Source organism: Vicia villosa, linkage group LG4 (assembly GCF_029867415.1).
Source record: "Vicia villosa cultivar HV-30 ecotype Madison, WI linkage group LG4, Vvil1.0, whole genome shotgun sequence".
Lineage (NCBI taxonomy): Eukaryota > Viridiplantae > Streptophyta > Magnoliopsida > Fabales > Fabaceae > Vicia > Vicia villosa.
In genome coordinates this window covers 20,645,131-20,669,921 of record NC_081183.1, presented here as the reverse complement: position 1 = coordinate 20,669,921, position 24,791 = coordinate 20,645,131, and the positions used below count along the sequence as shown (strand labels likewise).

At 32.2% G+C, this 24,791-nt stretch overlaps 1 protein-coding gene and 2 long non-coding RNA genes across 3 annotated transcripts; 1 reads left to right on the top strand and 2 right to left on the bottom strand.

Annotated features, from left to right (window-relative positions):
• Positions 1 to 304: 304 nt before the first annotated feature.
• On the top strand, positions 305 to 1,366 carry LOC131596861 (uncharacterized). Its single transcript, XM_058869597.1, has 2 exons — positions 305 to 604; positions 716 to 1,366. The coding sequence occupies exons 1-2, from the start codon at positions 305 to 307 to the stop codon at positions 1,364 to 1,366; spliced, it is 951 nt and encodes a 316-aa protein (XP_058725580.1).
• Positions 1,367 to 8,063: 6,697 nt separating this feature from the next.
• LOC131598945 (uncharacterized) lies at positions 8,064 to 10,086 on the bottom strand. The gene is made up of 2 exons (XR_009282446.1): positions 8,758 to 10,086; positions 8,064 to 8,279 (listed from the first exon to the last, which is right to left on the bottom strand). It is a non-coding gene; the product is annotated as an uncharacterized LOC131598945 (long non-coding RNA).
• A 7,811-nt stretch (positions 10,087 to 17,897) lies between these two features.
• On the bottom strand, positions 17,898 to 19,936 carry LOC131598944 (uncharacterized). Its single transcript, XR_009282445.1, has 2 exons — positions 18,608 to 19,936; positions 17,898 to 18,113 (listed from the first exon to the last, which is right to left on the bottom strand). It is a non-coding gene; the product is annotated as an uncharacterized LOC131598944 (long non-coding RNA).
• Between the last annotated feature and the right edge of the window lie 4,855 nt (positions 19,937 to 24,791).

Below are 24,791 nucleotides of genomic sequence, written 5' to 3'. Positions count from 1 at the left end.
CCACTTTCCTCCTTCTAAATCTATTACTCACAGCTGCCTCCTTGTTTACTGTAACACCCTGGATTTCCGCTTACCCCGCAGGGCTTCCGGCCTACCAAGCATGTCACCAGCTTAATCAATAATCCCCCCTAGGTCCGCTTATCGGCTGCCCAGGAAATATTGTTTTTGCCTTCCGCAGGAATCGAACCATGTACCTAGGGGTTAAGTACATATTCATAACAATTCCTGCTACTAGTTAGTTAACAATCGAGTATTGTTAATTACTTTTATCTGACTGTTATTTCTGTTGCAGTGCTAAGTTAAGATGGCTGGGAGAAACGATGCTGCGATTGCTGCCGCCTTGGAGGCTATGGCTCAGGCTTTGGCAAATCAGCCAAATGCTAATGAGAATGCTGGATCCCGCAGTTTGGCGACTTTTCAGAGGGAGAATCCGCCGGTCTTCAAAGGCAAGCATGACCCCGACGGCGCATTGGAGTGGTTGAAGGAGATTGAGAGAATCTTCCGCGTGATGGACTGCACTCAGGTGCAGAAGGTTCGGTATGGAGCTCATATGTTGACAGTCGAAGCTGACGACTGGTGGCTAGAGACTCGTCAGAGATTGGAGGTGGCGGGTGAAGAGATCACTTGGGATGTGTTCCGCAGAGAGTTTCTGAGGAAGTATTATCCTGAAGATGTTCGGGGAAAGAAAGAGATTGAGTTCCTTGAGCTGAAACAGGGGAGTATGTCAGTGACAGAGTATGCTGCAAAGTTCACTGAGTTGGCTAAATTCTACCCGTATTATAATGGGGCGGGTGCTGAGTTTTCAAAGTGCATTAAGTTTGAGAACGGATTACGCTCTGAGATCAAGAAAGCTGTTGGGTATCAGAAGATTCGTATCTTTCCTAATTTGGTTGATAGTTGCAGGATTTATGAAGAAGATCATAATGCACATTACAAGCTTGTCAAGGATAGGAGAGGTAAGCAGAACCGTAGCACACCTTATGATGCTCCAGTTGGAAAGGGAAAAGCAGAAGTGGCTAATGGCAAGAGAACTAGTGGGGGAGGAGCTCCTGCTAGCGTGATTTGCTTCAAATGTGGAGAACCTGGCCACAAGAGTGATGTATGTACTGCTGGGGAGAAAAGATGTTTCCGTTGTGGTAAGACAGGACACGTAACTACTGATTGTAGACATAAGGAAGTTATTTGTTTCAACTGTGGTGAAGAAGGGCATATTAGTAGCAAGTGTCAGAAACCGAAAAGGGAACCAGGAAGTGGAAAAGTATTCGCTTTAGCTGGGACTCAAACAGCTAATGAGGACAGGAATACCGGAGGTGCGTATTTCATTAGTAATACTTTAATTACTATCGTTGATTATTGGTGCTGCTAGTTGTTTCAATGTTCCTAATTGTGTTGAATGATTAGTATGTTAGATTTAAACCTTGTTGAGTTTGCTCGTTTCGAAGGAATGGTAGTTAGAGTGTTGCCAAGCACAATTTGGGAATCGGAGAGTCGGAAACTAGAACGAAGTTAAGGATGGTGGTATCGGATGATTTTTCGAGGACGAAAATCTTTTAAGTGGGGGAGAGTTGTAACGCCCGAAAAATCGATTATTCGCTTAATTTAGACGTTTGGAGTATTTAGTGAAATTTTCGTATTTTAGGACAATTTAGTCAGTATTAGTTCGGGATAGCGGTTCGACAATTAATCGAGATTTTTAATATTTTTTGTATTAGAAATATTATTAGAGTGTCGAGTATTATTTTGGGAATTTTCAGAGCAAATAAAATTAGACCGTAAAATAAGAGTTAACGAGTAAATTTGGAGTTTTAATAAAATAAAATTATTGGGCTGTAAGTGTGCACGTGTGTTTTGAGAGGTGGCCCAAATTGAATATTAGAGAAGTATTATATTAGGTTTAGAAACATTGAGTCATAACACCAATTAGAAGAACAACCAGCAAAAGAGGGAGAAATTAGGAGAGCATAGCAGTGAACTCAGGAAGAGGAATCATGGGGATTTTCGATCGGGACGATTTAGAGCAACCTTCGATCCAAAGGTAAGGGTGGGGTTCTTGCTCTATAAATAGAGACATGATGGATTGTATGTGGATTTGGGGAATTTTATTCTCTGTGTTTTGATTGAAAACTTGTCTGCTATGTATGAATAATTTTGTGTTCTTGGGTTGGAAATTTCTCTGTTTTAATGATATTGCTGGTTAGTGTTCGGTGACTACCTTGCCTGAATTGAAATTATGATTGACGAATATTCTCTGTGGTGAGGACAAATTTGTGATGTTGTAATAATAATTTTCTGGAATTGAGACGCCGTAGAGGAACGACCGTCCCCTTGCTATGACGAGAAACACCTATCATAGTGCCGAGGGGAACACCCTCATATGCATACTGTAGCAATACATGAGTTATACCACGTTTCAATTGGTAGTATTGGTACATCATGTTCTTAGTTCATCAATATATATATGTTGTACTATTATCATTTTTCTATTAGCACTGTACCGCCCATGTTTTAATAGATATAACCATTGGTATGTAACGAGTTGACACTGTAGCAGCCTATATTTTGTTAGACATAACAATTGGGTAGATAGTACAATTAATAGATATGGGAATTGGTAAAACACTATAGCGTCATTTACATAACAATGGATAGGATCATGTTTATAGTTTTGGCACTTATATAAACTCACGTTTAAATTAAAAATCTTATTTCAGTTTACTAATTTATAACATTTTATAAGTATTTTATTAGTATGAATAATAATAATAATAATAATAATAATAATAATAATAATAATAATAATAATAATAATAATAATAATAATAATAATAATAATAATTTTGAGAGATATGAATTAGAGATAAAAGTTAATTTAAATTAATTTTCAATCCTGTTAGAGTTGTCAATAGGGTTGTTAGAGTTACTTTCGAATTGTTTAGAGTTAAATCTGATAAGTTGTAAAGATTAAAATTAAAGGTAGTTGACCTTTTAGAATTGTTTCATTATTACTTGAGTCAGACCATTAGTCAATTAGGTTCATAAGAGTTACCCTTATAGGTAAGAGTTGTCAGTAGAGTATTTTTGGGCGACGTTTTCGGGGATGTTTTGACTTGTTGCATATTTTGAGATATTGTGAATTTTGCGATGTTGCAGGAAATTAAAGTGACGAGTAATTATCAATAATGAATGATATATATTGGCGACGTAGGCAAATGCCTTATGCGACGTTGTTTTGTGATCGATTGTGGTTGTTGCATTTCATAGTGTCTCATAAATTGCATGTTGTAGCGACGACCTGGATTGGCAAAACAGCGACGAAGGCCTATGCCTGTTTTTGATGCCTCTTTTATCTGGCAATTGGCGATGGGGGCTGAAGCCCTGGGTACCACATGCATGATGCATTAGTCGTGTCTCATCCATGTGCTTTATTGTGACGTTGTGCGTGATTATATGATTTTGATTTTTGAATTGTTTGTGATTGAAATTGAGACGTGAGATATATATATTATGACTTGAACCGTAATATACTCTTTATCATGACTTTATTTATATTGTTTGATATCTCACCCTTTGCTTGTTTTCACCGTTGCCTTTATACTGGTAACGTGCAGGTGATGCTAGTGAGTGAAGGATTAGCTGTCGCGAGTTGAGTCGGTTGTCGCTCTGATACGTAGCACTCGGGGGGATAAAACGATTGTTTTTATTATTGTTTTTAATTGCTGAATTTTATTTAGTTTTGATTTAAATTGTAACTTAAAGTTACCGTGCAAAGATGCTACGACTTGATTTAAATATTTATGAAGTTTGATGATTCCGCTGCGAAGTAAATTATTTGATGAGGTGTTTTTGAGGATTAAATTAATGTTAGGATTTGTCCGCTTTTGTTTAAGTGCTACGTATCTATGTGGAGGCGTAATTGCCGTAAGTGAATTAAATGACGAATGTGACATCCTATTTCATCGTATGATTTTTTTTTAAGATACTCTGATTTTCTGTATAAATTATCGGGTAGATTTGGGGTGTTACATTTACTTCCAAAGTGGGACCACAAACCACGTTAAAGGGCCCAGCAGGTGTTTGATAAAAAGAATCTTTGACTCTTGTTCCCAAAGAGTTAAAGTCTGATATAGGGTCGGATATAGAGTCAGCTCCAAAACAAACCTTTTCATGTAAAGCGCCTTCAGTTTCTTTATTGTTTGTTCCTTTTGCTGTCAGTAAAGCTTCATCGAAAGAAGAGAAGCAAAGATTAAGGTCCAAATCTTTACTACCCTCAGCTAGCTTTCCACATTCTACGTTTCCACAATGGTTCTTTCCTTTGTCCGGATTTTTGCATCTCCCCACACTACTAACGTCATTGTTGATGGACTCCGTGGAGTTCACTTCCCAAAGCTTGTCGCCGTCCATCTCCCCTTCTTCGCTTCCTGCCGGCACCGACCAAGACTCCTCAGAGTTGGAAAGAGAACAACTATTTGCCTTGGTAGCAGCCTCCTTGTTTATGAGTCTAAACGGCCCGTACGCATCTTCCCGGAGTACAAGACTAAAAAGCTCCCCGTCTATATTCACCGATATTCTCTCTGCCAAAGAAAAACACAGAGGAACCCTTATAAGAATCCTTGCTATATCCATGTTCTTGCCCTCTTTGAAGTTCTCGTCCATGTTGACAAAGCAGCCAAAGGAGTTGGCTAGAGCTTCAAAGAAGTCGATGTTCCAAGCATGGCAAGGCACGCCATGAACCCGTATCCACGTGACTCGTTCCGCATCAACCGCTTCCTGTTGCCAAGGTTTAATGGTTCTAAACCATTTTTTCCACCAAGTATTGCCTTCACTCATCAAATCTGAGATCACACCCTCCTCCATTTCTTCTAACAAGCAAAGATTCGCTCCCAGCGGGATAACCTTTATTGAGAAAAAACCCTCAATCTCAAAATGAGTTTGGATATTGTATGACTCTCCTGGGAACAGAACTTCACCGATGTACGCCTTACTCCATCTATCTCTATCCTCAAGTTTAGAAGAATAATTAACCGAAGCTAGAGCCTCAGAGTTCCCACGTGATGCCCCCAAAACCATTGTTTCAGCATATGATCTGGTGCTCTTCGGCCTTCCAACACCCGCCCCCGGACCTCCTACATCACCCTTCTTGAAATGAAACCTCTCAATGTTAACACTTGTGGAGTTAAACTGTTTAGCCCTTGTCTTGTCTACTGTATCGTTTCGTTCATATCTGGGAGGGTTTGCATGGATTTTCTTCCCATCTATCAAGATATTGTCGAGTCTGACTGCCAACATTCTAACATCGTCCGCTCCTCTGAATCTTGCGAAGCCAAAACGCCTACCAAACTTATTCCTCCTTGGGGATATCATCACCTCAGCCACATTACCATGACAACCGAAAAGTCCGAATACATCTTTTGCCCTGATTATTTCAGGAAAATCCGAAAAGAAAATTGTTTCCAATATCTCCGCCGTGGCGCCTTGCTTACCTCCATAAGGGAAAACGTCCCATTTAGAGGAAAACCCTCTGAAAATCTTCCTATTTGTCTTCTTCCACTCCATTAAACGAAAAAACAAAATCAAAAGCTAGAGAGAGGTGGGAGAGCGTAAACCTTTCTCTCTCTTCATAACGTTCTTTTTATGCTTTCAAATGTAAAGTATTTCTTGCAGAACTTTGTATACAATATGCAAAAAATTATTCAGGTAAATCAGACAATTAAAAAAAATTCAATAATATACAATATATTATTGATTATTTGAAAACTGGATAAAGTTTAGTATTGATTCTTAAAAAATCTGATAACAACGAATAAATGCATTTATTCTGAAATCTGCAAATAACTGTATGAAAATGTTGATACAATCGGCAACAAATTTTATAATTAATTAAAATCAAACAATTAAAAATAAAATAAAAAACACAATAATTTAACAGTTTTTATTAAAAGAATATTTTGGTCGTATTACCCCACTTATGATTTCGTCATGATCAACTTGGTTTACTCTCAAACAAATAATGTAAAAAAAGCTTATATTCATTCAAAATATCTATCATTTTTAATTAATCGTTTGATTTTAAAAATACTTTTTTTTCTTTCTTTTTGATTTGTGTGGAACTAGTTTTCATAAGCTTGTTTAAAAACTACATTTTACATTTTTCTCAAGAATTATTCTATTTGATTTTTTTTTCCTTGAGTCATCCTTTGATTTAAGTAATTCCATTGGTTGAATTATTGTAGCAAGTATTTGTTGGGAATATAGTCGTTAAGTATTATTTTATTATGTCAGGTTAATCCCTTACAACCTTGTATGAATAGTAGAAATTGTCGAGCACTTTTTGAGCCATTTTATCTTGTGTTCTATTTTTATGTGTTCTATTTTTAGGATGATAAAAATCCATATTTGTCGCCCATGGCATTATATAAAACTTGCTTTATAAATCTGTGTTGATTGTTGTCTTAGATTTTTGCATTGTGCTTTGGATTTGAGTTGTTTTAGAGATAAACTTCATGAATCCTTATGTATGATAATTAAATGTTAGTTTCTGAACTCTAGAGATAAATTTGGAGCTAACAATCACTGTGGGTATCTGTACTTAATGCTTTGGTGTTTGAGCAGCGAGAGTACGGATGTTCTTGCGACTTTGCGTTGGAGATAACCTTAGTTGTGAATTGTCTCGTAGGTGCTTCAGAGATGAACACTTACGTGAGAGATACGTTATAACATAGGCAGATATCGTGGGTTGAGTATAACTGGTCGACAAGTTTAAATTTGTAAGAAGTAGATCATATGCAAAGCTTGATAAGTTTTATCTTTCCGAAGAATGAATTCTTTTATGTTCATATATTTTACTTTTACATTCTTATACTTTTGTCATCCAAACCCGAGCTCGAAACCGTAGAAACTGTTGAATGGCATTCTCACCATCTCCGTGGACACGATAAATCCCGGATAAATATTTCCAAAATTTTTGTTGCTTTCCGCTATGCCTGCTTCAACACTTAACAAAAAAGAAATTGCACCATATAGTGAAGTGTTGAGTTTGACTCATAAGTAATGTCAAGTGGGCAAGGGGCGGAGTTGCAGAGATGTGTAGGGGTATTACTCTAATATGGATAATAAGTATCCTTATATATTTTTGTAACACTAAAACCTTAATTTGTGTAATTCAGAACAAATTAATAAGATGAAACTATATATGCTCTATAATCACAGACATAGGTAATTTGATTGAATTACGTGAACAAAACTTTTGCGAAGTTCTCTCTAGTCTCATATGTATCCGCGTTCCTGGCCCAACATAAAGATGTTACAACCCAAAAAGAAAATAGTGAATGATAAGAAAATGAAAAGGAAACAAGACATTGTGTTGCTTCTTTTTCAATCTTTTATATCATGCACCATTTTCTTTTTGGTGCAATTCCTTCTTTATTTAACAAATTGTTACATTTTTATGAAATACATAGTTTAATTTAAAAAATCAAATACTTATGGTTTAAAATAAATTTCATTCAGCTCAAAATCGGAAGAACACAATACTAAAAGAAGATTAATTGGATTTCCTCTCGATTAAAATTTGTCACCGTGAGAAAAAGTGATTCCGTAACACTTATTCTCTCGATTAAAAGTTTCAATCGAGAGAAAAAGTGGGGCGTTCTATTTGACTGTTATTGAAACTTTCAATCGAGGAAAAAAGTCTAACGTGTCATCTTAAAAATGTTATTATTAGAAATCAAACCCATAACCAAATTCACTTTTCAATTCCATTCGCAGTTGTCTGGGAAAAGAATCGCGCATTTTCCGTTACACCCAATATTACCTCTCCCATCCAACTGAAGCAAAAGTTCTAATTCAACTGGAAGTTAAAGCTCATTTTCGTAGTAATGCAGAAGGTTTATATGCATTTTTCTCGATTATATACAGGTCTAGTGTATTCATTTAAAGTAGTAGAGTTAAAGAGAGTAAGAAGTTGTATAGAATTATTTGTTATTTGTTTCTAAATAATATAGATATTTCATCACATTTAATTTATCATAACAAAGTGGATATTTTAATTTCTAAAAGTGATCAAATTTATTTTAAGGTTCAGATAAAATAGAAATAGATTGAACTTTGAGAGAATTAAAAAGCATCAATATTAGAGTTGCAAATACATGAAATTATTTTTGAACTTTATTCCTACTATGACACACAATGACATATCCCTGATATACACCTTGGACGTTTAGGAAGAGTGCAATCCGGCATTGCTTTACGACATTCTCCATCAGACCAGCATTTAACAGCTCCTGTGTGATGTCAAATTAATAATAATAATAATAATAATAATAATAATAATAATAATAATAATAATAATAATAATAATAAATAATGAAACATTGTATATGAAATTAACGATTAAATATTTTGTGGTCCTCATAAATATTTATATTTTAGTTTTAGTTTTTGAAAAATAGTCTTTTTAAAATTTTTCATCTATATTTTTAGTCTCTCCTACAATTTAATGATAATTTTTACAATTTATTGACAAAATTAACGACAATTTTAGCGACAGTTTAGTGACAATTTACTATTTAACGTCTGAATTAGCGACAATATTTGCAGGAGCAGCTAAAAATATGGATGAAAATATTTAAGAGAACCAATCTTTGAAAAAAAAAAAGTAAAAGACTAAAAAAAAATTATAAAATATTTAGGAGGACCACCAACATATTTAACCCTAAAATTAAAATAATTTTTGAAAATAAATTGAAAAATTGAATTTACCATCTGTTACAATGATACCATCCATTACAACAACGAATTCGAAAAGAAAAATAATTATGACACTAACAAACTTAAGAATTTGTGCCATATGTTCTCTGATCTTATGCATTTTGAAGTATACATTTATATATTTATTTTATACTGTGAAAAATTACATTTCTTCAAATGTCTCTTGATGGTTGTTAGAATTCATTCTAATATTTCAGGAATACATTATTTCAAGTTTCTCTCTTATTCCTTGTTATAATTAAACTCTTAATTTCTATATTTTCACACGCACAAGAAATTGTTTGTTCTATTTTAAAATTACATAATTTACTACACATGCACCAAAGGTTGAACTTGAGTTTTTTCTTACTTCAGAATATAAACATCTTTATTATAAACGAAACGTTTGAAACAAGCAAATTTTGAGAGGTATAATTAAAATTAGATTGCAATACCTTCATAATTTCCAAGGATCCTAATTAATCATATTATATTAAAATTTCAACACACTTCTTCAATGAAAAATACTTGCATGGATACGAACCTAAATCCATATTTTTAGGCATAACTAATTAAAAGTGAGAAAATTGATATTTATTAAAAAAAATTATTTCCGTTTTTAATTACTATCATAGAGGGTGGTTAGTTTAATAGAGAGAAATAATTTTATTTTAGTTTTTTAATTAATAAAAAATATAATTGGTTGTGTGTAAATCTATGTATATGGTTGTGTCCATATAAGAATTGTTTCTCCTTCGAGATGGAGAGAATAAATGATGATACATATTAAAGATGTGACCAAAAATGGTTTGAATTGTGTTGAAATTATTTTTAACATTTTTAATCGTTGGTTTAATATAAAAATAAGTTTTAACAAAATTGTTAGAGAGAGATAGTAGAAATAATAGAAAATAATTATTTTAATTCACCCTATAATTCATTGTTACCTTCTCACGCTTGAGAGACTTTTACCATAACTCAACTGATTAAAAATTTAGTAAGATATTTCCTAGGCCAAAATTTACGTGTGCCTTAGATTTCCCCACACAATTAAGAAAAGATATCTTAGTCTTTCATCCTAAATAATATGGATATAACTTAGTCATGTGGGAAAATCATAATTAATGAAAGATTAAATATTATAAAATTATCACATTTGACTTTTAATCCTTATAAAAAAATATTAATTTTTAATTTTTATAAAATTATTTTTGTACGCGGTTTTAATTCTTTACAGAGACTAAAGTTGCGTGTAAAAGTAATTCTATAGAAACTAAAAATCAATATTTTTAATAGAGACTAAAAGTCAAAATTGAAATATTTATAGGGACTAATAACATATTTAACCCTTATCGAAATGATAAAGTGATAAAGTGATTATCACATTATGTCTACATTCCAACATCTATTCAGAAATCAGAAAAATCCACAAATAACATTTTTTTTCCAGAATTTATTTACAATCTGCAGCAAAAATTTCGCATGACTTAAATCAAACAATTAAAATATGCATAATGTCAATTTTTTGTTAAATTATTTTTTTTTACTAGATTTTAGAAAATTCGGTAAAAATGCAAAAATTAATTAGGTACCACCAACCTTTTAAAAATTTGATAAAAATGAAAAATACATATATTTTGAAACTACCTGTAAAGTATTTCTTGCAGAGCTTTGTATACAATATGCAAAAAATTATTCAGGTAAATCAGACAATTAAAAAAATTTTCAATAATATACAATATATTATTGAATATTTGAAAACTGGATCAAGTTTTTAGTATTGATTCTTAAAAAATCTGATAACAACGAATAAATGCATTTATTCTGAAATCTGCAAATAACTGTATGAAAATTTTGATACAATCGGGAACAAATTTTATAATTAATTAAAATCAAACAATTAAAAATAAAATAAAAAACACAATAATTTAACAGTTTTTATTAAAAGAATATTTTGGTCGTATTACCCCACTTATGATTTCGTCATGATCAACTTGGTTTACTCTCAAACAAATAATGTAAAAAAAAGCTTATATTCATTCAAAATATCTATCCTTTTTAATTAATCGTTTGATTTTAAAAATACTTTTTTTTTCTTTCTTTTTGATTTGTGTGGAACTAGTTTTCATAAGCTTGTTTAAAAACTACATTTTACATTTTTCTCAAGAATTATTCTATTTGATTTTTTTTTCCTTGAGTCATCCTTTGATTTAAGTAATTCCATTGGTTGAATTATTGTAGCAGATATTTGTTGGGAATATAGTCGTTGAGTATTATTTTATTATGTCAGGTTAATCCCTTACAACCTTGTATGAATAGTAGAAATTGTCGAGCACTTTTTGAGCCATTGTATCTTGTGTGCTATTTTTAAGTCTCGTTATTAGAAAAAATAGTATTTACCGTTGGCTGTTTTTTGACACTATAAGTAGAAAAATCGTGTCTAAGGTTAAATGGCTCAGAGGTATCAAGGCCAGCCTGAGTCTATGCCGAGGCTAAACTGAAGAAAACGTTAAAAATGCAAATTCCAAAAGTAAAAAAAATTATTAGTGTGGGCCTAACCAACGCTAAAGTCAAACTTCAAAAGTCAACTAATCATGTTTAGCAGGGGTTATCCGACGCTAAAGTCAAACTTCAAAAGTAAAAAAGTACAATAGTATTGGCCACACCCACGCTAAAGTCAAGCTTCAGAAGTAAACAAATTATTTAGCAGGGGCAACACCCACATTAAAGTTAAACTTAAGAAGTGAACAAATCATATTTAGCGGGGGGATGTCCGACACTAGAGTCAAACTTCAAAAATCAACAAAATACAACAATGTGTGCCAAACCCGTGATAAAGTCAAACTTTAGAAGTCAACTAATTATTTTTAGCAGGGGCTGACGGACGCTATATTCAAACTTCAAAAGTCAACAAAATTGTGTAGAGTGGGTCTGACCGACGCTAATTTCAAACTTCAAAAGTCAACATAACATGGCTTGCATGGGTGTACCTGAGCATACATGAGCATCGACTAAAGATGAAACTAAGATGTTTAGATGAGTTGAGAAAAATAAACCAGTAATACGTGATATGATGACCCTTCAATTTATATGTGACCTAAGAGAAAAGAGGGGCCACATCATGATCTGATTCTTGAGACAATTACAAATTCAAACAATTTCTTAACTAATTATCTCATCCACCCTAACATAATCAACTTCATTCTATGATTCCAGCCATTAAATGATATTTAGTTAGGTAAAAAACCTTTGTCTGCACTTGTGGTATGTGGATATGTAACCACCACCCCTGCCAATGATATGCAGATATAGAAATCATTATTGACAAAAAATTAGAATGAAGACAAGGGATGAAATCGACAAGAATAATGTCTATCTAAAATTTCTTGGTGAACCCTTCCTGTTTCCATCCCATGTCTTTCACTGCTATAAAATTGAGCCTTTGAGCTCTTATTCGGGAAATGAAGCATTCCATAAAGCCCTTAGGGAGTCCTAGGATAATACATAAAAAGCACCAAGTTATATTCTTAAGACTCTAAGAAAAATAAGTTTGTACATATGATAATAAGCCATAAGTTACACCTAAAACTATAGGCACGCGGCTTGAATTCTATGATGGACTTCATATTTATTTTACATCATAACTCACAACACTTAGACTTGAAGTTTTTTTTATAGAAATGGTACCTAATGTTCAGGGATAGAACTATCATATGAAACATTTATACGACTCTGAAGCCTCTGTAGAAATTCTTCCTGGAAAACAGAAAATTCAACATTGCAGATTTATTATGCAATATGTATCAATCATTAAATAAAGTAGAGTGGCATATTATCTCAGATGCCCTACATGGCAAGAAAGGATAAATAAAATGAAAAAAATAAAACACAACGATGTTAGTCATAGATGTCATGATGAAAGCTACTAAACATTTAGAGCACACTTTAAATAACCCAAATTACATTTAGAGCTATCAATATGAAATGGGTGTTCAAGTTGAACCACAATGATAATGGGTCGATAGCAAGACATAAGGAAGAATTTGTATTTCGTGGATTTCCTTAGAGTGCAGGACTCGACTAATCTGAAGTATTTGCACATTGTCGTTAGATTGGAGAATGTCAGATTGGTTGTCGCCTTGGCATGCAAGCAAGGCTAGTCGACATTTCCCTTAGATGTGAAGTCAGCATTTTTGAATGGTCATTTAGACGAAGAGGTCTATGTCACACAACCTCATGGGTTTGTGATTCAGGAGGAAACGAGTAAGGTGTATAAGTTGCACAAAGCGTTCTATGGCCTCAAATAGGCACCTAGGGCATGGAACAAGAAGATCGACTCATACTTAATAGAATTGGGATTCTTAAAATGAAAATCTGAGTATGGTGTGTATGTTAAGGTTGTGGCACAAGATATAACAATCATTTGCTTGTATGTAAATAACTTATTGGTAACTGGAAATAGCTTGGAGAACTTGTCGAAGTTCAAAGAGATGATGATGAGAGAATTTGAAATTTTGGATCTAGGAAAGTTATCTTATTTTTTAGGCATGGAATTTCAAATGTCGAAGCAAGGTATGTTTCTACATCAAAGGAAGTATGTCAAAGAGATACTCAACAGATTCAAGATGGATGATTTGAATCCTACATCTTTGCCTGTCAAACCGAATTTGAAATTGGAGAAGCATGAAGAGGAAGACAAAGTTGATGTAACTTTGTTTAAACAAATTTTTGGATCTCTGAGGTATGTGTGCAAAAGTCGAGTTGATATAGGTTTTGGAGCTGGATTATTAAGAAGATACATGAGTGAACAAAGGATGTCACACATGAAGGTTTCAAGTCTTTTGGTGCCCCAATCTCATGTGCTCGAGAAAGCAACCTGTGGTGACATTGTCATTGTATGAGGCTGAATATATAGAAAGATCCTATGCTGCATGTCAAGAAATTTGGGTCAAATCTGTGTTGGAAGAGATCGGGGTCGAAGTGATGAAATCTCTAGTGGTCAGTAAGGCAATGTTGATGCAAACTTGCAAGCTAACAACTAGAAAAATAAACACGCATACAAAATAATCAGAGCCAACATGCATTTATCTCAATTGAATAGAAAAAATTCACAACACGTTAGTCGCATATGGTGGGTTAACGTACGCAAAGGCGTTTCGTGCAAATTGAGTTAACGTGAGGACGCGAATTGAGTTCACGTTACGCATGGACGTGAATTGAGTTGACGTAGGGAGAGGGCACAAATACAAAGTCGTAAACATAAAATTTAAATCCTATTTAAATGCGATGGAATTAAAATGTTGCATGTAAACACAAATCAACAGCAAGCCACAAGCGCAAAAAGCAATCATTACAGTCAAATTGAAATGCGAATAAAACAAAACGCATTGTATCGTATCATAACGAAAAGCAATGTCACGTGACGAAAAACATAATAGCAAAAGCAAATGCAAATTGATGCCATACAAAACTACCAATAGTATATAAATATTTGAGTTAAACGCGATGACAACGGATTCAAAATGTCGCGCGTAAACAAAAAAATCAACTGCAAATTGCTAACGCAAAACGCGCTTATTACAATCAAATAAAAAACATACAACATGTAACGCGCATATTTTTAACACGCACGAATTCACATAATGCGAGAGTTGGAATAATGCACGCAATATCGTCACGACGCAATACAACATGCGAAACATAATGTCGCTTACCAACACACAACCCCACGACAACCAACATACAATGTCGAACGTGCGTAATACATTTCGAACCAATTTCAACACAATAAGAAACAAAATCAGTAGCACCATATCATGCATATTTACAACCTTACAAATGATGCAACATAATCACAATCGAAACCAATACAACTCTTCAAACACCACAGTCAGAAATTCTTTTAAACCAAACAAGTGAATCAAAATCTAAAAAGAAATGAATCAAAAATCGTAAAAGAAAAAACTGATATACCACCTGTGTTGCGGAGGAAATCGTGTTGGTTGGTGGTGTTTCAAACTATTTTGCGGTGATTTACGTTGGGACTAATAGATGGAAGTAGTGGTTGACTTGGTGATGTCGAAGTGCTGGCGGAGGGAAGACTTTTAGTGAAAGTTTGTGTGGTTAAAGGAAGGAGGGTGTTCACTGGTTGTTGTTTGGTGGCCGCCGATGAATAGAGAGACATAGATAAGAGATTGGTTGTGAGAAGCGAAAAGAGAGTGAGACTTGCGGAGGTGTTTCAGAGAGAGAGAGAGAGAGAGAGAGGGGGATGAATCTCTATTTTTTGTTTTATGAATTTAAGTGAAAAAAGGAAGATATGATATTTTTTAAAACATCCGCCTCCTTTTTTTTTCATTGCCTTTTTCCTCAATTATCCACTCAGATACTAGTTATAGTTATTTAAGTTTTGAAAATTTGATCCCATACCCATTCTACCTTTGTGTCAATTATTATTTTTTAGGAAATTAAAATTAATCCTAAACTAAATATTTTCTTAGATTTTGTCTCCTTATTTAAACGTGATAACATAATTTACTCATTTTTTTTGGAATTTTCTCTTAACTAACAGAATATCTAAATTATTCGAACTCAATTATTAATTTTAGTTTTTATTAAATTTGGAATATTAAAGCAATCAAAGCGTGCACATTTGAAGGAAAATTTTTCTATGCGGAACAAAATTGGGGTACCACACCCTATACATCTTTGGTTTAAGTAATGAAAGTTGTTCAAGTAATCAACAACTAATTACGAAAATTTATTTTAAAGCTTAAATATTTTTTATTAATTTATATATTACATAAAAGCATAATCAATTGCTTAGTGATAAGTGCCAAAATATCGATATTTTGAGTATATATTTGTGGCACTTATCGATTCTATTCTTATGTTTTTGTAATAAAATCCTAACTTTTGTGTAAATATGTGCATGCTTGTCTTTTTGATAAATTTTTATACCAATTAATAGTTTTCCATTCATTTTATAGGTATTCATGCATATTTGAAACATTGAGTAATAAAGACCAAAGGCTAAGCTTCAAGAATACAAATTTTACCAATTCATCAAAGAATAAGGCTCAAAATAAGGATGATAAAAACCATCAATTTGGTTTCTATTTAGTCATTGTTAGAAAGAGCATTGAATAAGCTTTCCAACGCTTCGAACCAGACGCAATTCAGAGTCACAGTTCTCAAGTTATGGCGAAAACAAAATTTGGTTTTTTCTGCTACCCGTTTAAAAGGGGGAAATCACATTGTTTAGGTGATTTTTTGGGGGTATTTATTCCCAACTCACCAAACCTTCATTCTTATGATAGATTAGGTTAGAAAACAACTAAGGAGCTTGCATTTGGATGACTGGAGGTGGATTGATCATTGATCAGAACTGACAAACCAGGATATTTTCGGTTCATTTCTCTTCCTCTTTGTGTTTTCTTTTATAGTTGGGTTTTGTGTATGTATTTACTTTGAGCTCGTGTATATTTGTCGCCCATGGCATTATATAAAACTTGCTTTATAAATCTGTGTTGATTGTTGTCTTAGATTATTGCTTTGTTCTTTGGATTTGGGTTGTTTTAGAGATAAACTTCATGAATCCTTATATAGGATAATTAAATGTTAGTTTCTGAACTCTAGAGATAAATTTGGAGCTAACAATCACTGTGGGTATCTGTACTTAATGCTTTGGTGTTTGAGCAGCGAGAATACGGATGTTCTCGCGACTTTGCGTTAGAGATAACCTTAGTTGTGAATTGTCTCGTAGGTGCTTCAGAGATGAACACTTACGTGAGAGATACGTTATAACATAGGCAGATATCGTGGGTTGAGTATAACTGGTCGACAAGTTTAAATTTGTAAGAAGTAGATCATATGCAAAGCTTGATAAGTTTTATCTTTCCGAAGAATGAATTCTTTTATGTTCATATATTTTACTTTTACATTCTTATACTTTTGTCATCCAAACCCGAGCTCGAAACCGTAGAAACTGTTGAATGGCATTCTCACCATCTCCGTGGACACGATAAATCCCGGATAAATATTTCCAAAATTTTTGTTGCTTTCCGCTATGCCTGCTTCAACACTTAACAAAAAAGAAATTGCACCATATAGTGAAGTGTTGAGTTTGACTCATAAGTAATGTCAAGTGGGCAAGGGGCGGAGTTGCAGAGATGTGTAGGGGTATTACTCTAATATGGATAATAAGTATCCTTATATATTTTTGTAACACTAAAACCTTAATTTGTGTAATTCAGAACAAATTAATAAGATGAAACTATATATGCTCTATAATCACAGACATAGGTAATTTGATTGAATTACGTGAACAAAACTTTTGCGAAGTTCTCTCTAGTCTCATATGTATCCGCGTTCCTGGCCCAACATAAAGATGTTACAACCCAAAAAGAAAATAGTGAATGATAAGAAAATGAAAAGGAAACAAGACATTGTGTTGCTTCTTTTTCAATCTTTTATATCATGCACCATTTTCTTTTTGGTGCAATTCCTTCTTTATTTAACAAATTGTTACATTTTTATGAAATACATAGTTTAATTTAAAAAATCAAATACTTATGGTTTAAAATAAATTTCATTCAGCTCAAAATCGGAAGAACACAATACTAAAAGAAGATTAATTGGATTTCCTCTCGATTAAAATTTGTCACCGTGAGAAAAAGTGATTCCGTAACACTTATTCTCTCGATTAAAAGTTTCAATCGAGAGAAAAAGTGGGGCGTTCTATTTGACTGTTATTGAAACTTTCAATCGAGGAAAAAAGTCTAACGTGTCATCTTAAAAATGTTATTATTAGAAATCAAACCCATAACCAAATTCACTTTTCAATTCCATTCGCAGTTGTCTGGGAAAAGAATCGCGCATTTTCCGTTACACCCAATATTACCTCTCCCATCCAACTGAAGCAAAAGTTCTAATTCAACTGGAAGTTAAAGCTCATTTTCGTAGTAATGCAGAAGGTTTATATGCATTTTTCTCGATTATATACAGGTCTAGTGTATTCATTTAAAGTAGTAGAGTTAAAGAGAGTAAGAAGTTGTATAGAATTATTTGTTATTTGTTTCTAAATAATATAGATATTTCATCACATTTAATTTATCATAACAAAGTGGATATTTTAATTTCTAAAAGTGATCAAATTTATTTTAAGGTTCAGATAAAATAGAAATAGATTGAACTTTGAGAGAATTAAAAAGCATCAATATTAGAGTTGCAAATACATGAAATTATTTTTGAACTTTATTCCTACTATGACACACAATGACATATCCCTGATATACACCTTGGACGTTTAGGAAGAGTGCAATCCGGCATTGCTTTACGACATTCTCCATCAGACCAGCATTTAACAGCTCCTGTGTGATGTCAAATTAATAATAATAATAATAATAATAATAATAATAATAATAATAATAATAATAATAATAATAATAATAATAATAATAATAATAAAATGAAACATTGTATATGAAATTAACGATTAAATATTTTGTGGTCCTCATAAATATTTATATTTTAGTTTTAGTTTTTGAAAAATAGTCTTTTTAAAATTTTTCATCTATATTTTTAGTCTCTCCTACAATTTAATGATAATTTTTACAATTTATTGACAAAATTAACGACAATTTTAGCGACAGTTTAGTGACAATTTACTATTTAACGTCTGAATTAGCGACAATATTTGCAGGAGCAGCTAAAAATATGGATGAAAATATTTAAGAGAACCAATCTTTGAAAAAAAAAAAGTAAAAGACTAAAAAAAAATTATAAAATATTTAGGAGGACCACCAACATATTTAACCCTAAAATTAAAATAATTTTTGAAAATAAATTGAAAAATTGAATTTACCATCTGTTACAATGATACCATCCATTACAACAACGAATTCGAAAAGAAAAATAATTATGACACTAACAAACTTAAGAATTTGTGCCATATGTTCTCTGATCTTATGCATTTTGAAGTATACATTTATATATTTATTTTATACTGTGAAAAATTACATTTCTTCAAATGTCTCTTGATGGTTGTTAGAATTCATTCTAATATTTCAGGAATACATTATTTCAAGTTTCTCTCTTATTCCTTGTTATAATTAAACTCTTAATTTCTATATTTTCACACGCACAAGAAATTGTTTGTTCTATTTTAAAATTACATAATTTACTACACATGCACCAAAGGTTGAACTTGAGTTTTTTCTTACTTCAGAATATAAACATCTTTATTATAAACGAAACGTTTGAAACAAGCAAATTTTGAGAGGTATAATTAAAATTAGATTGCAATACCTTCATAATTTCCAAGGATCCTAATTAATCATATTATATTAAAATTTCAACACACTTCTTCAATGAAAAATACTTGCATGGATACGAACCTAAATCCATATTTTTAGGCATAACTAATTAAAAGTGAGAAAATTGATATTTATTAAAAAAAATTATTTCCGTTTTTAATTACTATCATAGAGGGTGGTTAGTTTAATAGAGAGAAATAATTTTATTTTAGTTTTTTAATTAATAAAAAATATAATTGGTTGTGTGTAAATCTATGTATATGGTTGTGTCCATATAAGAATTGTTTCTCCTTCGAGATGGAGAGAATAAATGATGATACATATTAAAGATGTGACCAAAAATGGTTTGAATTGTGTTGAAATTATTTTTAACATTTTTAATCGTTGGTTTAATATAAAAATAAGTTTTAACAAAATTGTTAGAGAGAGATAGTAGAAATAATAGAAAATAATTATTTTAATTCACCCTATAATTCATTGTTACCTTCTCACGCTTGAGAGACTTTTACCATAACTCAACTGATTAAAAATTTAGTAAGATATTTCCTAGGCCAAAATTTACGTGTGCCTTAGATTTCCCCACACAATTAAGAAAAGATATCTTAGTCTTTCATCCTAAATAATATGGATATAACTTAGTCATGTGGGAAAATCATAATTAATGAAAGATTAAATATTATAAAATTATCACATTTGACTTTTAATCCTTATAAAAAAATATTAATTTTTAATTTTTATAAAATTATTTTTGTACGCGGTTTTAATTCTTTACAGAGACTAAAGTTGCGTGTAAAAGTAATTCTATAGAAACTAAAAATCAATATTTTTAATAGAGACTAAAAGTCAAAATTGAAATATTTATAGGGACTAATAACATATTTAACCCTTATCGAAATGATAAAGTGATAAAGTGATTATCACATTATGTCTACATTCCAACATCTATTCAGAAATCAGAAAAATCCACAAATAACATTTTTTTTCCAGAATTTATTTACAATCTGCAGCAAAAATTTCGCATGACTTAAATCAAACAATTAAAATATGCATAATGTCAATTTTTTGTTAAATTATTTTTTTTTACTAGATTTTAGAAAATTCGGTAAAAATGCAAAAATTAATTAGGTACCACCAACCTTTTAAAAATTTGATAAAAATGAAAAATACATATATTTTGAAACTACCTGTAAAGTATTTCTTGCAGAGCTTTGTATACAATATGCAAAAAATTATTCAGGTAAATCAGACAATTAAAAAAATTTTCAATAATATACAATATATTATTGAATATTTGAAAACTGGATCAAGTTTTTAGTATTGATTCTTAAAAAATCTGATAACAACGAATAAATGCATTTATTCTGAAATCTGCAAATAACTGTATGAAAATTTTGATACAATCGGGAACAAATTTTATAATTAATTAAAATCAAACAATTAAAAATAAAATAAAAAACACAATAATTTAACAGTTTTTATTAAAAGAATATTTTGGTCGTATTACCCCACTTATGATTTCGTCATGATCAACTTGGTTTACTCTCAAACAAATAATGTAAAAAAAAGCTTATATTCATTCAAAATATCTATCCTTTTTAATTAATCGTTTGATTTTAAAAATACTTTTTTTTTCTTTCTTTTTGATTTGTGTGGAACTAGTTTTCATAAGCTTGTTTAAAAACTACATTTTACATTTTTCTCAAGAATTATTCTATTTGATTTTTTTTTCCTTGAGTCATCCTTTGATTTAAGTAATTCCATTGGTTGAATTATTGTAGCAGATATTTGTTGGGAATATAGTCGTTGAGTATTATTTTATTATGTCAGGTTAATCCCTTACAACCTTGTATGAATAGTAGAAATTGTCGAGCACTTTTTGAGCCATTGTATCTTGTGTGCTATTTTTAAGTCTCGTTATTAGAAAAAATAGTATTTACCGTTGGCTGTTTTTTGACACTATAAGTAGAAAAATCGTGTCTAAGGTTAAATGGCTCAGAGGTATCAAGGCCAGCCTGAGTCTATGCCGAGGCTAAACTGAAGAAAACGTTAAAAATGCAAATTCCAAAAGTAAAAAAAATTATTAGTGTGGGCCTAACCAACGCTAAAGTCAAACTTCAAAAGTCAACTAATCATGTTTAGCAGGGGTTATCCGACGCTAAAGTCAAACTTCAAAAGTAAAAAAGTACAATAGTATTGGCCACACCCACGCTAAAGTCAAGCTTCAGAAGTAAACAAATTATTTAGCAGGGGCAACACCCACATTAAAGTTAAACTTAAGAAGTGAACAAATCATATTTAGCGGGGGGATGTCCGACACTAGAGTCAAACTTCAAAAATCAACAAAATACAACAATGTGTGCCAAACCCGTGATAAAGTCAAACTTTAGAAGTCAACTAATTATTTTTAGCAGGGGCTGACGGACGCTATATTCAAACTTCAAAAGTCAACAAAATTGTGTAGAGTGGGTCTGACCGACGCTAATTTCAAACTTCAAAAGTCAACATAACATGGCTTGCATGGGTGTACCTGAGCATACATGAGCATCGACTAAAGATGAAACTAAGATGTTTAGATGAGTTGAGAAAAATAAACCAGTAATACGTGATATGATGACCCTTCAATTTATATGTGACCTAAGAGAAAAGAGGGGCCACATCATGATCTGATTCTTGAGACAATTACAAATTCAAACAATTTCTTAACTAATTATCTCATCCACCCTAACATAATCAACTTCATTCTATGATTCCAGCCATTAAATGATATTTAGTTAGGTAAAAAACCTTTGTCTGCACTTGTGGTATGTGGATATGTAACCACCACCCCTGCCAATGATATGCAGATATAGAAATCATTATTGACAAAAAATTAGAATGAAGACAAGGGATGAAATCGACAAGAATAATGTCTATCTAAAATTTCTTGGTGAACCCTTCCTGTTTCCATCCCATGTCTTTCACTGCTATAAAATTGAGCCTTTGAGCTCTTATTCGGGAAATGAAGCATTCCATAAAGCCCTTAGTTAAAGCAATTCAAATGATTCAATTGAAATCCATTCATTTTAAATTATTTTGTTTGGATGAAGTATTAAGGTAATTCATTGTTAGATTTTTTGGGTATTTTTTTATAAAATATAAATTTTTTGGACCAAATTAAAAAATTGAAAAGTAGGGACCAAATTGTAATTTTTAAAAATTTGAAGGACAAAATTGTAAATTTTAAAAATTATTAAGGACTAATTTGCAATTTTTTAAAAATTTGTGGGGTCAATTTTATAATTTTGGAAAATATGAGGACCAATTTGTAAAATTTGAAGAAATAATAATAACAAATACATTTTATGGAACATGAGAGGAATTTCAAATTCTTTGGTTTTTGGTGTCATTTCAAAATGATTAAATTTAACTTAGATGAAATACTCCATAAATTTCCATCATTTTAACAATTCTTCATTTTTGTATCCAAACAATGGATTTTGGTCAAATCATTTTAAATTCCCTCAAAACATTACTTTCCCTCATTAGGAGTCCTAGGATAATACATAAAAAGCACCAAGTTATATTCTTAAGACTCTAAGAAAAATAAGTTTGTACATATGATAATAAGCCATAAGTTACACCTAAAACTATAGGCACGCGGCTTGAATTCTATGATGGACTTCATATTTATTTTACATCATAACTCACAACACTTAGACTTGAAGTTTTTTTTATAGAAATGGTACCTAATGTTCAGGGATAGAACTATCATATGAAACATTTATACGACTCTGAAGCCTCTGTAGAAATTCTTCCTGGAAAACAGAAAATTCAACATTGCAGATTTATTATGCAATATGTATCAATCATTAAATAAAGTAGAGTGGCATATTATCTCAGATGCCCTACATGGCAAGAAAGGATAAATAAAATGAAAAAAATAAAACACAACGATGTTAGTCATAGATGTCATGATGAAAGCTACTAAACATTTAGAGCACACTTTAAATAACCCAAATTACATTTAGAGCTATCAATATGAAATGGGTGTTCAAGTTGAACCACAATGATAATGGGTCGATAGCAAGACATAAGGAAGAATTTGTATTTCGTGGATTTCCTTAGAGTGCAGGACTCGACTAATCTGAAGTATTTGCACATTGTCGTTAGATTGGAGAATGTCAGATTGGTTGTCGCCTTGGCATGCAAGCAAGGCTAGTCGACATTTCCCTTAGATGTGAAGTCAGCATTTTTGAATGGTCATTTAGACGAAGAGGTCTATGTCACACAACCTCATGGGTTTGTGATTCAGGAGGAAACGAGTAAGGTGTATAAGTTGCACAAAGCGTTCTATGGCCTCAAATAGGCACCTAGGGCATGGAACAAGAAGATCGACTCATACTTAATAGAATTGGGATTCTTAAAATGAAAATCTGAGTATGGTGTGTATGTTAAGGTTGTGGCACAAGATATAACAATCATTTGCTTGTATGTAAATAACTTATTGGTAACTGGAAATAGCTTGGAGAACTTGTCGAAGTTCAAAGAGATGATGATGAGAGAATTTGAAATTTTGGATCTAGGAAAGTTATCTTATTTTTTAGGCATGGAATTTCAAATGTCGAAGCAAGGTATGTTTCTACATCAAAGGAAGTATGTCAAAGAGATACTCAACAGATTCAAGATGGATGATTTGAATCCTACATCTTTGCCTGTCAAACCGAATTTGAAATTGGAGAAGCATGAAGAGGAAGACAAAGTTGATGTAACTTTGTTTAAACAAATTTTTGGATCTCTGAGGTATGTGTGCAAAAGTCGAGTTGATATAGGTTTTGGAGCTGGATTATTAAGAAGATACATGAGTGAACAAAGGATGTCACACATGAAGGTTTCAAGTCTTTTGGTGCCCCAATCTCATGTGCTCGAGAAAGCAACCTGTGGTGACATTGTCATTGTATGAGGCTGAATATATAGAAAGATCCTATGCTGCATGTCAAGAAATTTGGGTCAAATCTGTGTTGGAAGAGATCGGGGTCGAAGTGATGAAATCTCTAGTGGTCAGTAAGGCAATGTTGATGCAAACTTGCAAGCTAACAACTAGAAAAATAAACACGCATACAAAATAATCAGAGCCAACATGCATTTATCTCAATTGAATAGAAAAAATTCACAACACGTTAGTCGCATATGGTGGGTTAACGTACGCAAAGGCGTTTCGTGCAAATTGAGTTAACGTGAGGACGCGAATTGAGTTCACGTTACGCATGGACGTGAATTGAGTTGACGTAGGGAGAGGGCACAAATACAAAGTCGTAAACATAAAATTTAAATCCTATTTAAATGCGATGGAATTAAAATGTTGCATGTAAACACAAATCAACAGCAAGCCACAAGCGCAAAAAGCAATCATTACAGTCAAATTGAAATGCGAATAAAACAAAACGCATTGTATCGTATCATAACGAAAAGCAATGTCACGTGACGAAAAACATAATAGCAAAAGCAAATGCAAATTGATGCCATACAAAACTACCAATAGTATATAAATATTTGAGTTAAACGCGATGACAACGGATTCAAAATGTCGCGCGTAAACAAAAAAATCAACTGCAAATTGCTAACGCAAAACGCGCTTATTACAATCAAATAAAAAACATACAACATGTAACGCGCATATTTTTAACACGCACGAATTCACATAATGCGAGAGTTGGAATAATGCACGCAATATCGTCACGACGCAATACAACATGC

Excerpts from the sequence above, each read along its gene's own strand:
- LOC131596861 (XM_058869597.1), top strand. The coding sequence starts at position 305 with ATGGCTGGGAGAAACGATGCTGCGATTGCTGCCGCCTTGGAGGCTATG. Across the intron at positions 605-715 it reads AGACTCGTCAGAGATTGGAG|GGGAGTATGTCAGTGACAGA; the intron begins GTGGCGGGTGAA and ends GAGCTGAAACAG.